Source organism: Rhodamnia argentea, chromosome 8, assembly GCF_020921035.1.
Source record: "Rhodamnia argentea isolate NSW1041297 chromosome 8, ASM2092103v1, whole genome shotgun sequence".
Classification (NCBI taxonomy): Eukaryota; Viridiplantae; Streptophyta; class Magnoliopsida; order Myrtales; family Myrtaceae; genus Rhodamnia; species Rhodamnia argentea.
Genome location: NC_063157.1, coordinates 2,561,526 through 2,581,773, shown reverse-complemented (window position 1 = coordinate 2,581,773; position 20,248 = coordinate 2,561,526). Strand labels below are relative to the sequence as shown.

Below are 20,248 nucleotides of genomic sequence, written 5' to 3'. Positions count from 1 at the left end.
AATATGGGGACTGGAACTACGGTCCGGTCCCCGGTTCCATGCCGGAACCGGACTGGCCCGGACCATGCACACCCCTACTCCTAATCATGCAATCTCGGAGTTGGACTGAGCCCCAAAGCTCGACCCGCCTTTGATGTAGATCTATCTGCAAGGGAAATTCATTAGCGCAGTGCAATCGGGTTCCGCGAGTTCTCTGCTGCGTGCTCATGGCAGTGGCAATCGACTTTCGCCGGTTCTCGGTGGCCGTATAACGAGCAACGTCTTCTGGAAATCCATCAACACAACTCGAGAAATGATCAGAGTACGAATGTTTCTTTCCGGTACATATGTTCGGATTCGGAAGCACACAATAGCCAAGTCGCTATCGATGCGATTCTCTGAAAACCAGCCATATTATTGCAGTATGTATAATACGTACTGGTTTTGCGGTAGAATCTCAGCTGGACTGGCTGCATACAGAAGGCGAGTGTGTTCACATAAAGAGCAAAAACCTCTGGCCCGACATTGCTTACGAAGCCGAAACACACACACACTCTCTCTCTTCCCCCCTTCTAAATGTGCGGACTAGGGCGTGCACGAGCGAGGCTATACCGGCAAATTCGTGTGCGGTGCGTACCACGTTGTGTACGTGATATGAGCAATTCATGCGACACTGAGTAGGAAATCAAAGGTAGAAGGTTCAGATACCTTGAAGCATGGGCGACGCAAAGAAAAATAGAGAAGTGAATATGGCATGGCATGCTATGAAATTTTCGATGATTGTAGCTATGTCATTTACAGTTCAAGAATCAAGTCAGAAGTAAAATTATCATCGTCACCGAAGTTTATTTTAGTAATTGACATCAGCATAGTTAAATTAACATTCCCAATTATCTTCTTCAATCCCCAGAACCTCTTGCCAATCTGCCCGGACATTGAACCTCAAAACGTCTATACTCGAAGATGCGTAAGGAAGAAAAAGACACATATCTAGATCAAACAGACATATTTTAACAACAACCTAGATTGGAAGAAAAAGTTAAAGGTGAATGCTATACCAAGCTATACTTATAAACAGACTCTGGAAGGCACATCAATTTCTCAGTAGCACGCATCTCGTACTTCTCTAAAGTCACAAGTACTGTTCTTGTATCCTCGCTCGGTTCTGTTCCCACCATAATCTAGCGTGCATTTCTCCGAACTTCTCCCGGCTGCATCAGAATAGAGAAATGAGTTGAGATCTGTTCAATCAATTTCACCATTGCAGTTGCAGTAACATTCATCTAACATGACTCGCACTGGATCCACAAATACTGCCCAGTCTATTTGAAAAGAAGCTCCATGTAATATGCAAAGAAACGTTGGTAATTAATGTGAAGTACGTGCAACGGATTGACTAACCAGTAAACCTCACCCAAAATGAATGAAGGAAACTAAGCGACAGAGTATCATCTGCCGATCGGTACCCTTTCTTTCATAAACAAATAAATCACCTGAAACGAACTCGTCTAAGCTCTCTGGTGCCACCTGGCAGAGCTCTGATGGTAATATAAACTCCCGGTTCATCCTGTTCGACCCATTCAGTTTCCATATCACTGGCATTGCTGACAGAAAGCTCTCCAGAGTGATCTGCCTCTCTAGATGAAATAGAACCGTCCACAGACGATGTCTCTGCTTTTACCCCACTGATGCTGGAGAGATTAGGGGTTGAAGCAAGAGCAGCCGAGTCGTAGCAATGACGAGATTGAATCGGGCGATGATCAAGTGAATCCGATGATGAGTAGCCCATCCCGATTGACCGGTGATAATTACGAGGTAGGCATTCTTTACTCAGTGGTGGAGTCACAGGGCTCTCCTTTGCAGATACGTTCTTGGTACCCTGGAAAAGGAAAATAGAGTCAAATTCCATTTTTACTTTTCTCATAAATCAGGGCTGTGGTTGCTTTATTTTTTTCTCTCATTTTTGAGAATAGAAGAGAGAGGGGGGCTGTTTATAGGAAAACTATTCAATTTAGCTTGTGAGAGACAACTGATTTTCTATCCTACCTACAGCGTGCAAAACTCACCTCATCTTCGGACCTTGGAGGCGTTGGAAGTGGCATCGCATCGCAGTTGAAGTGTTGAACATTATAAAGTTCCATGACTTTGTCGCGGTTCTCAGTCCACCATCTCTGAGCTTGCCATTTGTTAAACATTTCCCGGCTGATCAATTCAAACAATGGTAATTAGCAACTGCAGAAATATAGGAATGAAAGAATTCTGGAGGCATTAAATGACAGCTAGCTACATCCCAGGAGAAATCGCAGCATAAAGAGCAAATCATGAGTAAATATTGTAGGACAACCAACTGCGGCATCTAGGCTCTCCATATTAGTGATAAAATTAATGGCTACATTTTCCTTTTCAATACATTAGACAATTTCCCTTGATCTCACGGAAATTTGTACTTCTTCTCAGATAAATTGAGGGAAAAAGCCAGCATTACTCTTCAATTCAAAATAAAATTTCAAAATCGATTAATTCGAATCCCAGATGGTGCAATGGTGCAGTTTATGATGCTAGTGATATTATCACTTCCTTCTATGTATTAGATACAGCAAAATATCTTTTTGAGCAAGCAGAAAAATAGATACAGCAAAATGTGTGCAGCGTCCACCACAAATATTACAGAGAGAGTACTAAAGGTAGTGACAGAGTTGATATCAAGCATAGTACTGCGGGCACAATCTAGATATGGATCAATCCATCTTAAGTGCTTGAGGCTTCATGATATGGGAGATTACTTCACTGAGAGAAACCATCTCAAACCTTGACAGGAATAGGCAGCAGAATGCATGGTTTAGACACAGGGATGGGATGGATCGCTGTGTGCGTGTGTGTTGTGTGTAACCAGGTCAGTTAATGGACATGGGAATTTTATACTGACAAACACATATGTATACGATATGCTGTCAGTTTTAGAAACATAGCAATAGATCGACATGTGTTTTCAAAAAAGTGCCTACCACAGATATGTTTAAATTGAAAAAAAAAATGCAAACTGAATCACAATAATGAAAAATAGATAAGCCCATAAAAAGTAATACATGGTAATATTGATTTTGTTATTTCCTCTCGGTATTGGAGAAAATTTATCAAATGATATTAATTAAGGAGTATATTTATGAAACACCTCAACTTTTTCCGGTATACAGAAGCAAAATGCATATAATTGAAGATCATATTTGAAATTAGGTAAAATAAAAAACTCTTGAGTGGCCAAAATTGAGTGTGTATTTACACCTCTGAAATTAGGAATGGGACATAGACACTATAGAATTTGATATGTATACTAAGATACCTTATAAGCAATTATATGAGTAATTAAGGTACTAGTTAGCACCTAATTTTTCATAGCTTGCATTATCCTTCACAATCTCTATGAAGTCATGCAAATCAAAATACAAATTATAATAATCTTTTCTCCCTATGCTGTATCAAGCCTCGTAAGCACACACTTGCATTTATGCGGGGGCAAATTCAACAAATATTTACAAAAGATTGCATTTTTTGTATTAATTTATAGAATGCTTAGTGGGGGCAAGTCCCCCATTGCCCCCATGGTGACTCTGTCCATGATTACACATGCACCAAACGGATTACGGAGACTAGGATGGAAAGGGGAAATTGTCATTACCCAGTTTCTACGTCAGAAACTTTATATATGACAGACAGCTCCAGATAATGTGTAACTTGTGTAAGCCAACCAAGCTCAATGTAGAAGTTGTTCACCAGTTGCAAAGCATGAAACCAATGTCCATCCAGAAAGCGAGACACGATTGACACAAGACAGTGTTTTACAGAATCGCATCAACAAAACTGTCTTGAACGCAGATGAAACCAGAGCAAACTCTATTTGGACGAGGATTACCACAAAGCAAGGGTTGAGTCATGTCCCCCCCACTCCCCCCAATAAAGGGAAAAAGAAAAAAAAAAAAGAGAATATCAACGGCCTAGAGTATGTGCTCTCAACATCATTGAGAAGTGATGCCCATCCCCCCACTCGTTCCCCCATCACCTGTCCCACCTCCTAAAAGAAAAAAGGACATAATTCATTAACCTTTGGGGGGGAGATACTGTGGTGAATCACGAAATATATGCTTGTAACATTGATATGCTTGCCCATGCAGTTTTCCATCTTCTGCATAGGTACTATCAAACATAATCAATAAGGTGAGTTGGGATATTATAAAGTCAGAGGAAGACTACCAACATGGTGGCACCTGATCATTGCATTGACAGTGAAATTTCTACTTGATATCCTACTGTATGTGTAACGCTCTCATGTATGGATTGCAGCTATGATATGCCCTCATAATTAGGGTAACTGGATATTATCCAAATGATCAGGTAGCAACTCACAAGCAGTTCCCACTCCATAAAAGACAAGGGAAGTAGCTCATGACTCCACCAGATTCGACAAAACTCACAGAAGCAAGTAGGTCAAGTAAAGCAGAACAGCTCCACTGGAGGGGTTTCCATGTCTCCATAAATCCCAGGTACAAGTGACAAATAGACGTTGGAAACATGTCCAAACAACACGAAGCTTCTGTCAAATTAAAAGCAAAGAATATCCAACTAAAGGAGGCCCCTACAAAGATTATGCATCCCCAGTCATGTCCAACAGAAAGATAATGAGCTCAGATCTACCAAACATCAACAATAAACAATAGTGAAGTACCTGAATCGAATCCGCTTGAGTTCATTCCCTCCCTGAGGTAATGAAACGAAAGTGATGAGAACACCAGGCTCCACTTGTGCAACCCACTCCTTAGGCTCATCTTCCTCCATAAACACAACTGACTCAGTACGGCCACTCACAGATGCTGGCGTAGTCTCGCCACTCGAAAGCCCCTTGAGCCTTGATTCCATTTCTTTACCCCACAACCTAGGGGTCGAGTTCAAGCTACCTGCTCTGCGATAGTAACAGTGCAATCTAGCTGAATCAGAGGCAGTTTCAGAGTCAGCATAGTCCTGATTGTGGTTCCGATTCGATCCAGAACATGGCTTGCAATTCTTGTATGCTCCTGAAGCCTTCAAAGCCATGTCTTTAATCTGAAAGACAAAATTTGACTCTGTTCACTGGATCTATCCACTAATTCAACCAGAAACAGAAAAGCATAGCTCCAGATCTCGTTAATTTAGGCATAATTCGTTCTCAGCTCGACTGTACAAGCATGCAACAGTAGATTAAATTTTCGCTTGCCACTTCAATAACATTCTTTTTCGAGAGCTGGTTTTCCCAATCTCCCTGACATAAAGACCCCCCAAGTCCTGAATTTTCTCATTCAGGAGTCCACAGAATTCGCTCCTGGAGAGTGACAAATATTCGCATTTCAAAAACCTCCCACACACGTCCGCAAACTCAAATCCCGGCATTTCCTCAGCAATCAAACAGACGAAAAGGCAGGGACGTGATTACCTGAGACGTGAGAGCCCGAATGGCGTGCTTGGTGCTCGGCGTCCCCACGGCATCGCCGTCGTCCTCTTCCGGGCGGAGCGAATGAGATCCGCTGCCGTTGAGCTGCTGCTTCGAACAGGCTACGCAAGTCAACATCCTCCGACTCGTCGCCGGAACTGTCGCCGTCTACAACCGACACAAAAGGGAGCACCAGATCAGTACCGCCAGGGACGCAACAACAAGGACCAAACCAACAGAAAAAAAAAAAAAGCAGAAGAAAGAGCGCAAAATCGGAAGCAGCTTCGAACAGAGGGGATATCAGTTTCAGCGCTTCATGCACGGGCTAAACGAACGCCAGAACCGTACCGATCGGTCCTTTTCCTTTCAACGCACAGGCACGGCGATAGACGCAGAGAGAGAGAGAGAGAGAGAAGAGAGAGAGGTTTAATGTACGTCTTGAGTATTGTATTGAAATACTACTGTATATGCGGTAAGAGAGAGAGAAGTTACCGTTAACGGCGGAGGAGAGGGGGATTCACGAGGACCTGCTCATCATTAAATGCCGCGATCTCCAGAGCACACCGTCTCCCTCGCACTTACAGAGAGAGAGAGAGACTCTCTCTCTAAAACCAGCGGTGGGTCAGAAGCGCCATGGATGGACAGAGGGAGAGGGACGAACAAACAAACTCACGCTCGCAGGCACGGAGAGAGAGAGGGAGAGAGAGCTTCGAGATTTGAGAAGAGAGAGAGAGAGAGTTCATGCATAGAATAAGCGGGGGAGAAACTGCAAGTTAAATACAGGCTGTGCTCTCTCTCTCTCTCCAGTGACTTCATTTCCCACTGTTCAAATCAAATGGTGACATATGAGGGACTCCAATTATATAAAAACGTAGCGCCTCTTACCATCCATCTACCTTTGTTTCGCGAAACCGCCGTCCGGTTCGGTCCGTTCCGGTTCGAGAAACTCGTCCACACATCATCTTCCCGTGTTGCCCACCCAAGCGTACGGGACAGGGGATATGGCGAGTGAACAATGATAAGAAGAGAGAATTGCTCGGAATTAGCAAAAGGAGAAACGTCCTCGTATGGTAGGCAAAGCGGCCTGTGAATCTAGTTCGATACCTCGGATATCTCCAAATGGTTGGATAAAGCTCAATGGTAATGGAGCCTCGGAGGGTGAGCCGTGCCTACCTAGAGTTATGGAAAAAGTTGTTAAAAAAAAACATAAATCTATTGCATGACGATTAATTCAGTCCTAAATCTTTTAATTATATCGATTCAGTCCTAAATCTTTTGTGAATTCGCTAATCTTGTTATAAACCTTTTGACGATTTGTTAATTTAGCCATAAAATTTTTTACGGTTTATCAATATAACCATTTCGATCGATTACTCAAATAATAGATTTAAATCTGTATTGGCAAATCATTAAAAAATTTAGCACTAAACTGATATGATTAAAATGTTTAGGATTGAGACTTATATCATGAATTTTAATTGAGCATGCACATCAATTGGCTTGTCAACAATCAATATGAGAAATTTCTCACGTGGCTTTAGTAAATCGGATTTGTGAAATAGACTTTGGGAAAAAAAAAAATTTGTTGGGGGTCCATCAGCATTAGTATTGATGATTAAGAGATAATCATGCGGTCTGCAATGATTCGGGCAAAGATAAATCCACGAATGATGGGGCTCGTAAAAATTACAAGAGAAAAAAAAAAAAAACTGTCAATCGGCCAAGGTTCCGGAGATCGGACGGTCCAGGATCCACCCGCGTGACCGAGGATGCAAATCTGTTGGGTTGGGGAGGGGCGGGGTGATGATCCAGTGGGACCCACGGACCACCGATGCATGCCCGTCTGATCCCCACTGATATTGCTTCTTCCGTGGCCCTGATCGAGCGGCACTGGGCCCCACTTTTGCCTCCTAGCAAAGAGAATCGCTCGAAAACCAAACAAATAAATAAATAAAAGCAAGAAAAATCGCTTGCTAGTCGGTACTTCTTTCCGAGGACAAAGGGACAAATAGTGGTTCCTGAAAACCAGGAAGACTAAGGTTTGTCAAGTAGCAGCTGAGATTTGTGCGAGCAACTTTTTCGCAATCTTATCTCTTCATGATTTGACCCGAAATCACAAGTTAATTGAGAAGACAAATCGTTTTTGCTCACCCAATTAGAGCCAAAGGTCTACTATAATGCAACTTTTTCGTATAATTGATTAATCAACGAATCGAATGGATCACAATCAAACTCTGTATTGCCGAAATTTCTCCAATGATGAAATATCTTCAATCAAAAATCGTTTAATTGGAGAGGCTAGGATTCTCGTGCCAAATATCAAAGGCAAATGAACAACAACCAATTCAAGTCGAATAGGAATATACATATATAAATCATGGCGACAATTTTTTATAATAAAGATTCGATAAAGTAGGCTAATATTAACAAATTTTGCCGAAATTTAACATACGACACGGCTAGAAAACATGAAAGTACTATACCGAAACTTAATAGATGTCACACTACTCAAGATAGAGACACAAGTTAGAAGGTAATTGACAACGCGAATCTGAAAACTACCATTACAAAAGATAAAGTGTGATATAGGAATGTAAAGATAAAGTAAATTTGATTGATTTATATGAGGGGTTCCCTGATGGACAATTGGCGGTATTTATAATAGTTTTATGGCAACCGGTTACCGACGGTTTCCAACGGTTGTATTTTCTCAAGTAACTTATGTCGATTGCTTTCATGTTCCTATACTTGCACAAATTTCGTACCCATGTTCTCAAATGGTTGCCCTCGCCGTACATGAACTATTCCATGATCTTCTTTCTTATAACAATGGTTGTCCAGAGATCGACAACCAGATATGTGGCATTGGTGAATAACAATGCCGATTTAACATGTGTTAATCTCTATTTTTGTCAATAAACTGGCATATGTGTAGTGACTCCCATGTGCCACGCACATGATTGTTTATATTCATGTGCTATTCATGCGTTTGTTCTCATTCGCGTGCTAGGCATGTGTTTATCGATGAGCAGCGAGCGAGGATGGACAATATTTTACGTATAACAAATTGCTCGATGAAAGATTAACCATATTTAAGATCACGGGCATAACGTGAAGAGTTAAAAAGAGAACAAAAGCGAAACCATCAAATGGATCGAGAAAGCAAGGTAGAGCAGAAGCATTTAACATGATAAGCATCCAGACCATGAATTAAGGCCTAGACCTAAGTTAGTCTCACAATAAATTTTTGCTATGTTTAACCAAAACTTAAGAGAGACTAGAGAGTGATCAAATCGAATTTAATTCGTACCATCCCTTATTTTGTGCTACACCTAAGAGCTAGAGCTACCATGCATTATGAGCGTCAAAAAGCATAGTTTTAAATAAGGTACTAGTTCGTCCAAGGTGCTGCCCACGTGGGCTAATTGATGATCAAGAACGTGCTCCACAGACGAGGGCTTAATTGACAACTTTAAGCAAGAAAAGGGTTCAAAAGCAAATGAACTGATAAAGCGAGGGAGTTCAAAATAATAAAAAAAAGCAAGAAACTTGCATTGAAGTTGAGGATTTCAAGTTTTGTGCATCAAAAGGATGGGGGTCCCAAAAGGAGTTTGCACTTAACCCCCTCAACTTTTGGTCATATTATTTAAATGGCAAGAACTTTTACCAAAGCCTAGTTAACCATGAAAAAAATATTCTCGTGCATTCATTGATGACATTAATTAGCCAAAGCTGTTTAAGGATTATTTTGTTTTATTTTTCTTTTCGATTTTACTTACGTGAATGACACGTGAAATGAGACAAATCGAGGGAATGCACATACGAATGAACATGGCAAATTCCGATTCGAGAACCTTAAATTCACAGATCGAGGAAGACTGCATGTATATAAAGAGTCCGTGAATTCCGTAGATAAGTCATGTATGACTCGATCGATTTCGAAATTAGATGAATCGGTCATGTCACCATTCTAATGTCCATAACACGACGCTTCGACATCAAATCTTACGTCACTTTCGCATGGGGGAAGAAATCGAATTCACGTACTTTAAGTTTAGTCGTCCCATCCATGAAAAAGACTTCTCTTTTGTTTGGGAGGGAGGATCGTTTGATTTTGTCTTCTTTTGCTTTGTTTTTCTCTCTTTGGCTTTTTGTTGCTCTTCTCCCCCCCTCATCTTTTTGTTTTCTTATGTTTTTGACCCCCTTTTTCTTTTTTAGGTCTGCTGTTTCTTTGGAATGATCAAGACATTGCGTTAGTCCTTCTTTTGTTAGGCTTCGATTTTTCGGTACATAAAGTGAAAAGCCTTAAAGATCAAAGTTCGATGATTGATCCACATTGCAAAGAATAAAAAGAAACTAAAACAAATGGAAAGCTCTCACAACAAGACAATAACTTAAAAGAGTCTCGTCTGGTGACGGATCTTCCTATTCGTTTGTTCAATGACTTAACCAATTCAAAAACCTTGCTACAATTGTTAGGGCATCAAATGTTATATCCGAGATTCTCTGTGTAATTGGATAATCATTGGAGGTTGGCAATTACAGTACATTAATCACTTTCTCTCAATGGTAGACCGAGAATTCAACACTAGCGAAGCAAGATAAAAAAAAAATTCAATTGACAGATCCTATATAATTTTCATTTCTCTCTAGGTCCGCCAATGCTATGGCTTCAATCTACCTCGACACGCTTCAAATGGAACCCGAGAGTACCGCTGGATCAACACGGTACGCTCATTTAAAATGTACATCTATGGCATCAAAGGCACCGTGGACATGGCGTGAAATTTTATGAAACTACTACCAACTATTCTAAAAGTTTTTAAACTGCTAGATGAGGATGTGATTTAATATTTAACTGTTCTATCACTCTCCTTCACGCTTAATCTTGTCTTTTTGCCCAGATCTGAACGTGAAAATGTTTAATTAGGGAGGTAAATTGATTATGAAAAGATTTGAACTAAGGATCTCATGTCATGATATCATGTGAGGTTCGTGAGACCAACATTAACTGTTATAAAAGTTTAAACTATTAGACGAGAGCATGATTGAATACACGACATGCGCATGCCGTGACCTTCGAATTAGAATGATTGCGCCTCGTGACATTCTTACGATAGGCCCAAACATGAAAGAACAATTTGGTAAGCAGTGATTCCACAAAAGAGGAAAAGCTGGGGGCGACCCCTTTGGACGCGAAAGCACACAAACCCATAAACACACTCAAAGCCAAAGTTGGGATCCGACGAAGCCTATATATAGAGGCACTTTACGGCAACTTTCTGTCTCTCATAAGCTAAGCTTTTACAGAGTTAGGGTTTTCTGAACAAGCATTATAGGGTTCCGCAACTAAAGTGGATTTTGCATAAAGGCACCGCTTGAATCCGAACAAGCCCTTAAACTATTTCATCTGAGTTCTAATATCTGATGCTGGGAAAGGTAGACTCCATGCCAACTTCGATTGATTACCGTCGGATAGGCAGGTATAGTTGTCTCCCCGCCTCCCGCGTCCGGGGTAAGTTGTCAGAGTTTCGGCTTCTACATTGTCGATCTGCGCCTCGCATAGTGCTTTCGCAATCGATTTGTCGGCGCCGTGCCCCTGATTAGAGGACAATGAACGAAACTAAAGTTGAGTTTGCATAAAGGGGGTCGCTTGCTGGGTGAGGAAACTTGGCTAGGGCGATTATGCATTGCTTGAGGGGAGAGATTTTAAATGGACCCAGATGTTAAAAAAAAAAAAAAGAGGTGGTACGAAGCACAACGGAAGTTTCACTTTTCTTTTGTTTTTGCTTTTGAGGACCTGGGGTACTTAACTGCTAAGTTGAGTATATATTCTGCGAAACTTAGGTTTTACTTAAACAACATTGCCGTGATAGCCGTTGATTAGAGGATGGTTTTTAAAATCCTATCTTGTCGATGTTTTTGTTTTTTTTTGGTCGACATCTTGTCGATATTTTAAGAAGTTATGTATCTGGACTCAAGCTCCGTTTATTTCATGAAAAAACGAATGAGTTGGACATCATTTCCCTAAAAATAATTACTCGTGTTGCTTGCAAAAAATGAGTAAAAGGTAAAAGTGTTTGTCGCTCATGAAAATATTCAGATATAAATTGTTGTTGATAAAAAAAAAATTTATCTGGTTAATTATTTCTAATACTACGAGTGGTCATTTTCAAGAAAATGTTTTACAAATCATTCGTTTTTCGTTAATGATTTATAAAATATTTTCTTGAAGATGATTATTTATATCTCTTGAAATTATTAATTAAGAGAAAATGTTTTCGTTATTAACAATAATTTTTGTCTGTCCCTTATTGTGGATGATGAAAATATATTTTTTTTCCATCCATTCTCATAAGCGATACGGATGATCATTTTTAGGAAAATATTTTTGAAATAATTCATTTTTTGCAAAATAAACGGAGCCTTAGGCTTCTTCTTTTTATAGTGATTTTTCAGCTGTTACTAAGTTATTAAAGTCATCCTTATGCATAATTTATTTTGGGATGATGTATTTAGGAGTTAAATTGGCAAAGTCGAAGTGATTAGGATCGCCGAAGAATGGGAAGTCGTCCCTCTTTTCGTGAGATGAGTATGGATTGCCCCCCGCGTGTTCTCTTACCTTGGACTTGATCAACAGGCGGGTCGGATTTGCGCCGACCCAAAAGTCTCGTTCGGACCCGAATCGTGATTACGAAGCATTAATTTTCTTCCTCAAATGACCCGATTTACGTCTTCCTACATGTGCTTCGCGCCCATGAGGGGGCTTAGCCAAGGCCAGGCTAATAACCAAATCTATGCTACGAAGACTCGAAATTAATTGGCCCGTCGTGAAAAGTCATGAAAGTTACAGGGAGAACAACGCGATTAAATGATCCGTGAACTTTAGCCCAATTTGCAACATCGTCCATGAACTTTTAATTTGTTTAATTCGATCAATTAACTTTAGTCCCATGTGCGGTGCGGTATTTGGGTTTTAAACAGCTTCATATAGTTTACGGATTATATGGAACGATTACAGATAATTCATAGGTCATATTGAATTATATAAATTAAAAGTTCGAGAACGACGCCGCATTTGAACCAAAGCGAAAACTATCTATGCTGTTATCCCAAATTATAACGTGTTGAATTGAAGAGCTCAATCCATCTTGAGCCTGAGGTCTAGAAACTCGAGCAGAATGGGCTAAGTCCAGTCCGATTTCAGTTCTCTTGTTGGGCCTTTTCGTAATGTCATTTTATTTTATCTTGTATTGAAATGCTCTTTTTTCTTGAGAAAACATTAAAAAAAAAGTGCCAAAGTAATAGCCAGCCGCCACCCAACATAAAATTTCTACTCCATCATTGATGATCACATTCGAATTTAGCCTTCTCTTTCGTATGGTAAGCGTCTTTACGTCATGGCTATTTTGAAATATCTTGACTAAATGATACAAGTAACATCACTAAACATTCAGCGTAGCAATTTGAACATATCATGCACTTTTTGAAAAAGATGCAAAATTTCTCCCCCTCACTCGAAAATATTGTATTAACTTTATTCTATATGTAATTTTTTTTTAGCACTAAATATGATTGAAGCACTTAAATCTCGAACCTTTCTTTCTTTATATATATATAGTTTCTATTGTCACAAAAATCACTAGTTTCCGTCAAGTGTCGCGACGTGAAGAGGACAGCACCTGGAACGTGCACAACAACACAGGCTTGGCCTAGCTCCAAGGACTGCTGAACCCCGAATCCACGACTTTGAGAGAGGTGCTGAGGTTTGCATCGATAATTTGTTTATTTCGTGAAAAATAAATATTTTAAAAGATGTTATTTTAAAGACGATGATTTAAGATAATTAGTCAATTAATAATGTAATAAAAAAACCCATCAAAATTAACAATCGATTGTAATTGATTTAAGTGTTTCTTTTGTTCTTTTTATCGGGGAAGAATCGGACACGTGTCGAACGAATAAACTTCTCTGGCCAAAAATAAAAAAATAAAAACTAAATCATGACCTCTCAACGGTTTATTAAAGGTAGATTTCGTTCCATGCAGATGCAGACCCGCCATGCCTCTCCTCAGCCACTCACAAATCATAATCACATCGTCACTCGCTTCACTTCGTTGAGCTGTCGGTCGTCTCTTACACTTCTGAAACTTCCAGTATTTTCTCGGCCAGGACAATATTCCTCCCCCCGCTCCTTTTTCTCGGGAAAGAGGGAAATTCTCAGGGCTGGGAAGATAAGAGAAAGAGCGCAAATGACGATCTCCTCGCGCCTTTTTGGCCTTCTCCGGACCTCGCTTTCGAGTTCGATCCTCTTCCACGTTCCTGCGGTTTCCATCCCGGTTTAAACGTAAAAGAAAATTGATGGCGAAGCTTGGGGGCCGAGCTTCTTTTTCTCTTTTCCTCGGTTACTTTTGGCTTCTTCAGTTGCGTAACGATTGATTGTTGAAGGCGAGGAGAGGAAAATGGAAAAGAGATTGGGGCGGCAAGGTATTTGGTGTGTTGCCTTTTGATTTGCAGGTGCGTGTTTTGCCTAGAGAAAGATAAAAAGTTCTCTGGCGAATTGGGTCAGAAGGATTTTCCTTAGAAAGAAGCAGAGTGGAGTAGTGAGGGAAAATTCAGGAAAATGCCTTTGATTCAGCGACGGAAAGCTGCAGAGGCTGATAGAGCCCCCAGCTCCGATGAGAAAATTGCCCAGGACGTCAGGGAAGATGAGGATAGGAAGAAGAAGGAATCACCGTCAAATAAGAAGAAGAAAGCCGGCGAGAAGAACAAGTGGTCGTGCTTGGACAGTTGCTGCTGGTTCGTGGGTTGCGTTTGCACAGTTTGGTGGCTGCTGCTGTTCCTGTACAATGCGATGCCGTCCTCGTTCCCACAATACGTGACTGAGGCGATCACGGGGCCGCTACCGGACCCGCCGGGCGTGAAGTTGAAGAAGGAAGGGCTGACGGTGAAGCACCCTGTGGTGTTCGTGCCGGGGATCGTGACAGGCGGGCTTGAGCTATGGGAAGGGCATGAGTGCTCGGAGGGGCTATTTAGGAAGCGTTTGTGGGGCGGCACGTTCGGAGAAGTGTACAAAAGGTGTGGCTCTTTGAATGAGAATTCTCATTGTGTTTGAGCTGTTTTGTGTTGTGATCTGATTAGCTGCGTTTTGGTTGTGTATGGAAGTGGATAAGTTGCTATTTTTGGTTGATTCTGAGGATCGACCATGGTTTCACAGGTATGTTGTCTAATGAGAAAGTTAAGATGTTGTCGCCGGGCCTCTGTGGGTGATCAGCTGGGTGTTTACTGGTGAAGTTGTTGACTGTTTTTCTTTCTTATCATATAGGAAGCGGAGTATAGATTTGGCAAGTACTTGATTAATTTATTGAATGGATCATCAGGTTGATGATCTCATAAATCATCTTTCTGTCCGTTATTAACTAAATGTCAAAGCCCCAACCTTTTAGTAAATGCTTAATGAGTACTAGTTTGTGAGCTTTAGGGCATTATCTAACTAAACTTTTCCTTTATTTAATTGACCTGGGAGAGAGGTGTCTGGTACATTGAAGAAAATGTCAAAATACCGTGACATGGCTTGTCTCCTGATCATGATCATTGCATTACCCTCATGCAACTTTAAGCCACTCCTTATCCTTTTTGGGCAAGCATAGGCAGATCATAATGGTGGCTCTTTACGCACCCTTTTAAGCTTAATTTCTTTGCTAAAAGCGAGCTCTGTGGTCCAGAGCAAGGGCCGTTTTCCCCTGTTTTCTAGCTTAATCCTGTAAATTTAGAGTTCCCATTGAACCTGCATCTGCAACAATGGGTACTAAGGGTCCTGCTTCTGTTATGGTTGTGTTCATATAGTTGGGGTGACCATTTAACCTTTCGCATTTGAACATATGTACAAATGCATTGCTGCTTAGATGATGTACAAATTCTTTTATGAAAGAGCGATTTCCTCTTTTCTTGCTAGATTATGCGAATGTGTGTCCAATAGCTCAAGTTTAACTGACTAAAAAGACTGAAACATTTTTTGCCACAATGAAGCACACATAAAAATACGACCGTGAAGGACTTATGCAGGTCTTGATGCGAAGCCTCCAACATCTCTATTTTTACAATGATGCCAATGCCGGAATTTTCTTCATTCAATCTTGCACTGCTATTTATGATCTATTTTAGGTTCGAGGGTGCTGAAATGATTGCCCTCATCATTTGGTGAATATTATCTTTAGGCCTCTATGCTGGGTAGAGCACATGTCATTGGACAACGAAACTGGATTGGATCCTCCTGGTATAAGAGTCCGTCCAGTGACTGGACTTGTCGCTGCTGACTACTTCATGCCTGGCTATTTCGTCTGGGCGGTTCTGATTGCTAACTTAGCTCGGATAGGATATGAAGAGAAGAATATGTATATGGCTGCTTATGATTGGAGACTCTCATTCCAAAACACTGAGGTACGCGCTTCAATCTACTGTTTGTTAAACAGCGCTATTTGCAACTTGTGTGTTGAATATTCAATTGTTATAAGCCCGTCATTCTCAATAGAAATTCATTCAACCTCCTTGCTACCATTTGATTGATCAGGTGAGGGATCAAACGCTGAGCCGGATAAAAAGTCACATAGAAATGATGGTGGCCACCAGTGGAGGTAAAAAAGCTGTTGTAATCCCTCATTCAATGGGTGTTTTGTACTTTCTGCACTTCATGAAATGGGTTGAGGCGCCGGCTCCAATGGGTGGAGGCGGTGGACCTGATTGGTGTTCTAAGCATATAAAAGCAATCATGAACATTGGTGGACCATTTCTGGGAGTTCCAAAGGCTGTTGCTGGGCTTTTCTCCACCGAAGCAAAGGATATCGCAGTCGCCAGGTTAATTTTAGTTTGTTTATGGAATGAAGAGCCAGCTGCTAAAATTTGACATGGATTTGGAAGAGGAAATTTTGATTACTTTTACTGAAGGCAAAGTATTGTACATGGTGACGCATATTCTTGTCTGCATCATCCTCTATTACACTAATGAACAAACCAATTAGAAAATGCATGATGTCTTACCAAACAAGTTCATTTGTGTCAGCAATACTCTATGCTCGGTGGAATGTTTTCTTGACTTACATTTAAATACATTTGTAAGTGTTATAATTTTGGATTTCTTTCTTGAAAATCTGATCCAAGCCTGACAAAGAATACATTTCACTTCCACATATATATGATGTGATCCTTGTTACTCTCCTGATATAAGATGGAACCTTTCCCATGCAGATGAGCTGATTATCTTCTTGTTTACCTTTGAATGCAGGACAATTGCACCAGGTTTCCTGAGCAATGATATATTTCGTGTCCAAACTCTGCAGCGTGTAATGAAGATGAGCCGCACGTGGGACTCCACCATGTCAATGATCCCGAAGGGTGGGGACACAATTTGGGGTGGTCTTGATTGGTCACCCGAGGAAGGATATCTTCCTAGCAAGGGAAGGCAAAGGATGAATGACTCACAGGTTTCGAGTGAAAGTGGCACCAACAATTCCGGTTGTCCAGCAAGAGTTAATTATGGAAGGATCATATCATTTGGCAAAGATGTGGCAGAGTCTCCGAGTTCTGAGATTGAGATGATTGACTTTAGGGTGAATTTGCCTTCTCAACGTCCTTGTCTGATGCCCTGATTATGCTTTTAACATCTAGTTACATTATCTCCTATTTGTTTTCATATATCATTCTCAGGATAATTTTGAAACTGGAAGATAGAAAATTCATAAAATGACTCTAAAGTCGGAGGCTAGTTAGCAATCAACAGCTTTCACACTCTTTTGTATCAATCCCTGGTGACAACAGGTTCTAGGTTTTGCAATCTTGATTATCAGATAAGGTAGCTAAGTGGAAGAGAACTAAGAATTTCCAGTTGGTAATTCTCTTTTATGCTTTTAAGTTGAAGTATACAATCCCATTCTAGCCAAGCGGTTTTTTGCCTTCTGCTCATATTTTCCTGGTACTAAAATGATTCAATCTTTTCATATCCTGCATGAGACTACAAGTAGAAAATAAGATTAGGCTATATTGAGTAGATGACTAGCTGTTTCAGTTAGGACGTCATTCCTCTGCAGGTTTCCTTTTTTCCTTTCATTATTTTAGCATGCAAAGCTGATGATTTTGAACTTCTACATGCCTGGATGTAATAATTTACAGAGGTGGGAACCCCTGTGCGTATATGTTTAGCGCATGTACATTTTCATGGAAGCCATATCAAGACTTTGGCATCGTTCATTGACAGTGTCTTGGTGGCCAGTGCCAAATTATTTGCAATAAATTTTTCCCTACTATTGCAAATTGATAATCTAGTTCGGGTCAAGCAATATCACTATCCAGCGAATGTTCTTTCCAAACCTTCTTTTAACTTTGTAATGTTGAGTAAGTTTTAGTGCCTTAGTTCCTGCTGGTTTGTACATATTGTATCGTGTAAATTGAAGTCATTTTACTTATCTTGCTGGTTACTATTACAATCCAGGATGCTGTTAAAGGCCAGAATCTTGCCAATACAACCTGCCGTGATGTGTGGACCGAGTACCATGACATGGGAATTGAGGGGGTCAGAGCTGTAGCTGAACATAAAGTTTACACAGCGGAGACAGTTTTAGATCTGCTCCATTTTGTTGCTCCAAAGATGATGGCACGTGGTAGTGCTCATTTTTCATATGGAATTGCTGATGATTTGGATGACCCAAAGTACAAGCACTACAAATATTGGTCGAACCCTTTGGAAACGAGGTGAGAATCTTTAGAACTTTGGACTACGGCAATAATTTTTTAAGTGGGATGCTGCATTCTTCTTTCAACTGATGTTTGGAAATATTTGCTTTTACAGCACCTGATTTGCGATTAATATTTCACGTTTTGTGTACTTAAAATCTCTCTCTTTCTTTACAGATTACCAAATGCCTCAGACATTGAAATCTTCTCCTTGTACGGAGTTGGCATACCCACTGAAAGAGCTTACATTTACAAACTGTCTCCCTCTGCCGAATGTTACATTCCCTTTCAGATTGATACTTCATTCGAAGGTGAAGATGAAGATAGCTGTCTGAAGGATGGCGTGGACACTGTTGATGGGGATGAAACTGTGCCAGTGTTAAGTGCAGGGTTCATGTGTGCTAAAGGTTGGCGTGGTAAGACCAGATTCAATCCCTCAGGAATTCGCACGTACAATAGGGAGTATGAGCATGCTCCTCCAGCAAATTTATTAGAGGGTCGGGGAACTCAAAGTGGCTCCCATGTAGATGTAATGGGAAATTTTGCATTAATAGAGGACATTATAAGGGTGGCCGCTGGAGCTACTGGAGAAGACTTGGGTGGTGATCAAGTCTACTCTGACATTTTTAAGTGGTCCGAGAAGATCAATTTAGCATTATAAATTTACATGGTATGTATGTTTTTATTTTTATTTTTATTTGCAAGTTGTGAATTTCTAGCACTTGGCATCCTTTGACAATGTCTGCATCTTTGGTCTACCAAGTTGTACCTTGCCCACGAAGTTCGTTTGTGACGAACCCTCTCTTCATTACTAGCGAAACCTAGACTTACAGGGTGTGAATCGTCCCTGTACAAGCAATCAAAAGAGTAAAGTGATTTACTTATCAACTTTTGTATGCTAAGGTAGGTTGCTGGAGAATGTCTGCTTGGAGAAAGGTACATGTACTTAGTTATCTGCAGGAAAACATCCATGTTAATGTGACAGATGTTTAATGGACAAGGTAAAAGGGTTAAAACTCCATTCTGAGTCGGAAACTTTCTGTGAAGTACATTTGGAGACATGACAATTGTTCCTATGCTGCATTGCGTCATTTCTAAACCAGTGACGACTTCCTTTGGAGGAAAGAGAGGAAATCCTTGCTTGTTGGTTGGTCCAAGAATCACATGAGAAAAGCTTGCTAGGGTATAAACCGTGACCGCTTTTTCCTCCCATTTGATCAACGTTTTGTCACTTAGATTCTGGGACTTTCATATGGATGAAGATACAATAATCTGTTCTTCCCCCTTTGTTGTTATTGAGGTTATTGAGAAGGTTTTGTTGAATCTCAGTTTTCATTCCCTCTCATGTTTTGGTCACTTTCCTTGCTTTTGTTGCAGCCGCTTCATCAATGGGCTCTGAGCCGAGCAGATTTTATCTGCAGAAGCATCATTTGAAGCTTCTCTTTTGCCATCTTTAGAAATGAAGACTTCCCGAATGCTGTGACCAGAGTCTTTATACAGATGCTGTTCGGCATGCATATCCCAATGCGCGACTGTCTCCCTCTTTGTGGAGTATTCGTAAACTATCTTGAAGCAAGCGAACCAATACTTGATTCGAGGTTGCAGACAGTAATTTTCGCAACCTAATTTAGCAGCGTGCGACTTGACAGACACGACGGGCCATCAATTCTTACAGTCCTGCTCCTTTCCTTTCATTCCGCCCTGTAACATTGTCCTGGGAACTTCCGAAGCACTCTTAACCGGGGTCTATTCATCAATGAGTAGTAGTTTCTCAGAATGGTCATTTGAAAATTTGTACTTGGCCAAGACATTCATCACAAGTTGCTTGGTCAGCTGCTCAAATTCAAGAATGCATGCGGGTGTGGCAAAAGAACAGGAATTAATATTCTCCACAGCATTCCTACATGGAAAGATTTTGATGCTGTCGGTTTCCTAATTCAAACTCTCATCTTCTCAGGGTTTTCCATATATAAAGACAGTTAGCCTTTTTTAAAAAAAAAAAAATAGAAATATTTTCTATCACCCATTGTTTGCTCGGGATTCAGCACGTGCGAAAAGCGTGCACCGTCCCGATCGAGTCACGTT

General features: G+C 40.7%; 2 protein-coding genes across 5 annotated transcripts; one reads left to right on the top strand and one right to left on the bottom strand.

Annotated features, from left to right (window-relative positions):
* Window positions 1–750: 750 nt before the first annotated feature.
* On the bottom strand, window positions 751–6,227 carry LOC115738111 (protein Brevis radix-like 2). Of its 3 annotated transcripts, XM_030670629.2 has the most exons (7): window positions 5,930–6,227; window positions 5,754–5,800; window positions 5,441–5,605; window positions 4,700–5,073; window positions 2,046–2,181; window positions 1,473–1,858; window positions 751–1,190 (listed from the first exon to the last, which is right to left on the bottom strand). In XM_030670629.2, the coding sequence occupies exons 3-7, from the start codon at window positions 5,573–5,575 to the stop codon at window positions 1,112–1,114; spliced, it is 1,110 nt and encodes a 369-aa protein (XP_030526489.1). In that variant the 5' UTR covers window positions 5,576–5,605; window positions 5,754–5,800; window positions 5,930–6,227; the 3' UTR covers window positions 751–1,111. The 3 variants fall into 3 exon arrangements, with proteins under 3 accessions (XP_030526489.1, XP_030526487.1, XP_030526490.1); XM_030670627.2 differs by lacking the exon at window positions 5,754–5,800; XM_030670630.2 differs by lacking the exon at window positions 5,754–5,800 and having other exon boundaries at window positions 5,441–5,595.
* Window positions 6,228–13,562: 7,335 nt separating this feature from the next.
* LOC115737938 (phospholipid:diacylglycerol acyltransferase 1-like) lies at window positions 13,563–19,671 on the top strand. 2 transcript variants are annotated; one of them, XM_030670377.2, is made up of 7 exons: window positions 13,563–14,515; window positions 15,655–15,877; window positions 16,008–16,291; window positions 16,719–17,043; window positions 17,922–18,181; window positions 18,341–18,833; window positions 19,541–19,671. In XM_030670377.2, the coding sequence occupies exons 1-6, from the start codon at window positions 14,061–14,063 to the stop codon at window positions 18,822–18,824; spliced, it is 2,031 nt and encodes a 676-aa protein (XP_030526237.1). In that variant the 5' UTR covers window positions 13,563–14,060; the 3' UTR covers window positions 18,825–18,833; window positions 19,541–19,671. The 2 variants fall into 2 exon arrangements, with proteins under 2 accessions (XP_030526237.1, XP_030526235.1); XM_030670375.2 differs by lacking the exon at window positions 19,541–19,671 and having other exon boundaries at window positions 18,341–19,022.
* Window positions 19,672–20,248: the final 577 nt, after the last annotated feature.

What these genes read in the sequence shown, in the direction of transcription:
- LOC115738111 (XM_030670629.2), bottom strand. Translation starts at nt 5,575, where the DNA reads ATGTTGACTTGCGTAGCCTGTTCGAAGCAGCAGCTCAACGGCAGCGGA. An exon ending in CTCAAGCGGATTCGATTCAG is followed by an intron (nt 2,182 to 4,699) that starts GTACTTCACTAT and finishes TGAATTGATCAG; the next exon opens with CCGGGAAATGTTTAACAAAT. An exon ending in CTCCAAGGTCCGAAGATGAG is followed by an intron (nt 1,859 to 2,045) that starts GTGAGTTTTGCA and finishes TTCCTTTTCCAG; the next exon opens with GGTACCAAGAACGTATCTGC.
- LOC115737938 (XM_030670377.2), top strand. Translation starts at nt 14,061, where the DNA reads ATGCCTTTGATTCAGCGACGGAAAGCTGCAGAGGCTGATAGAGCCCCC. An exon ending in TCTCATTCCAAAACACTGAG is followed by an intron (nt 15,878 to 16,007) that starts GTACGCGCTTCA and finishes TTGATTGATCAG; the next exon opens with GTGAGGGATCAAACGCTGAG. An exon ending in AAGGATATCGCAGTCGCCAG is followed by an intron (nt 16,292 to 16,718) that starts GTTAATTTTAGT and finishes CTTTGAATGCAG; the next exon opens with GACAATTGCACCAGGTTTCC.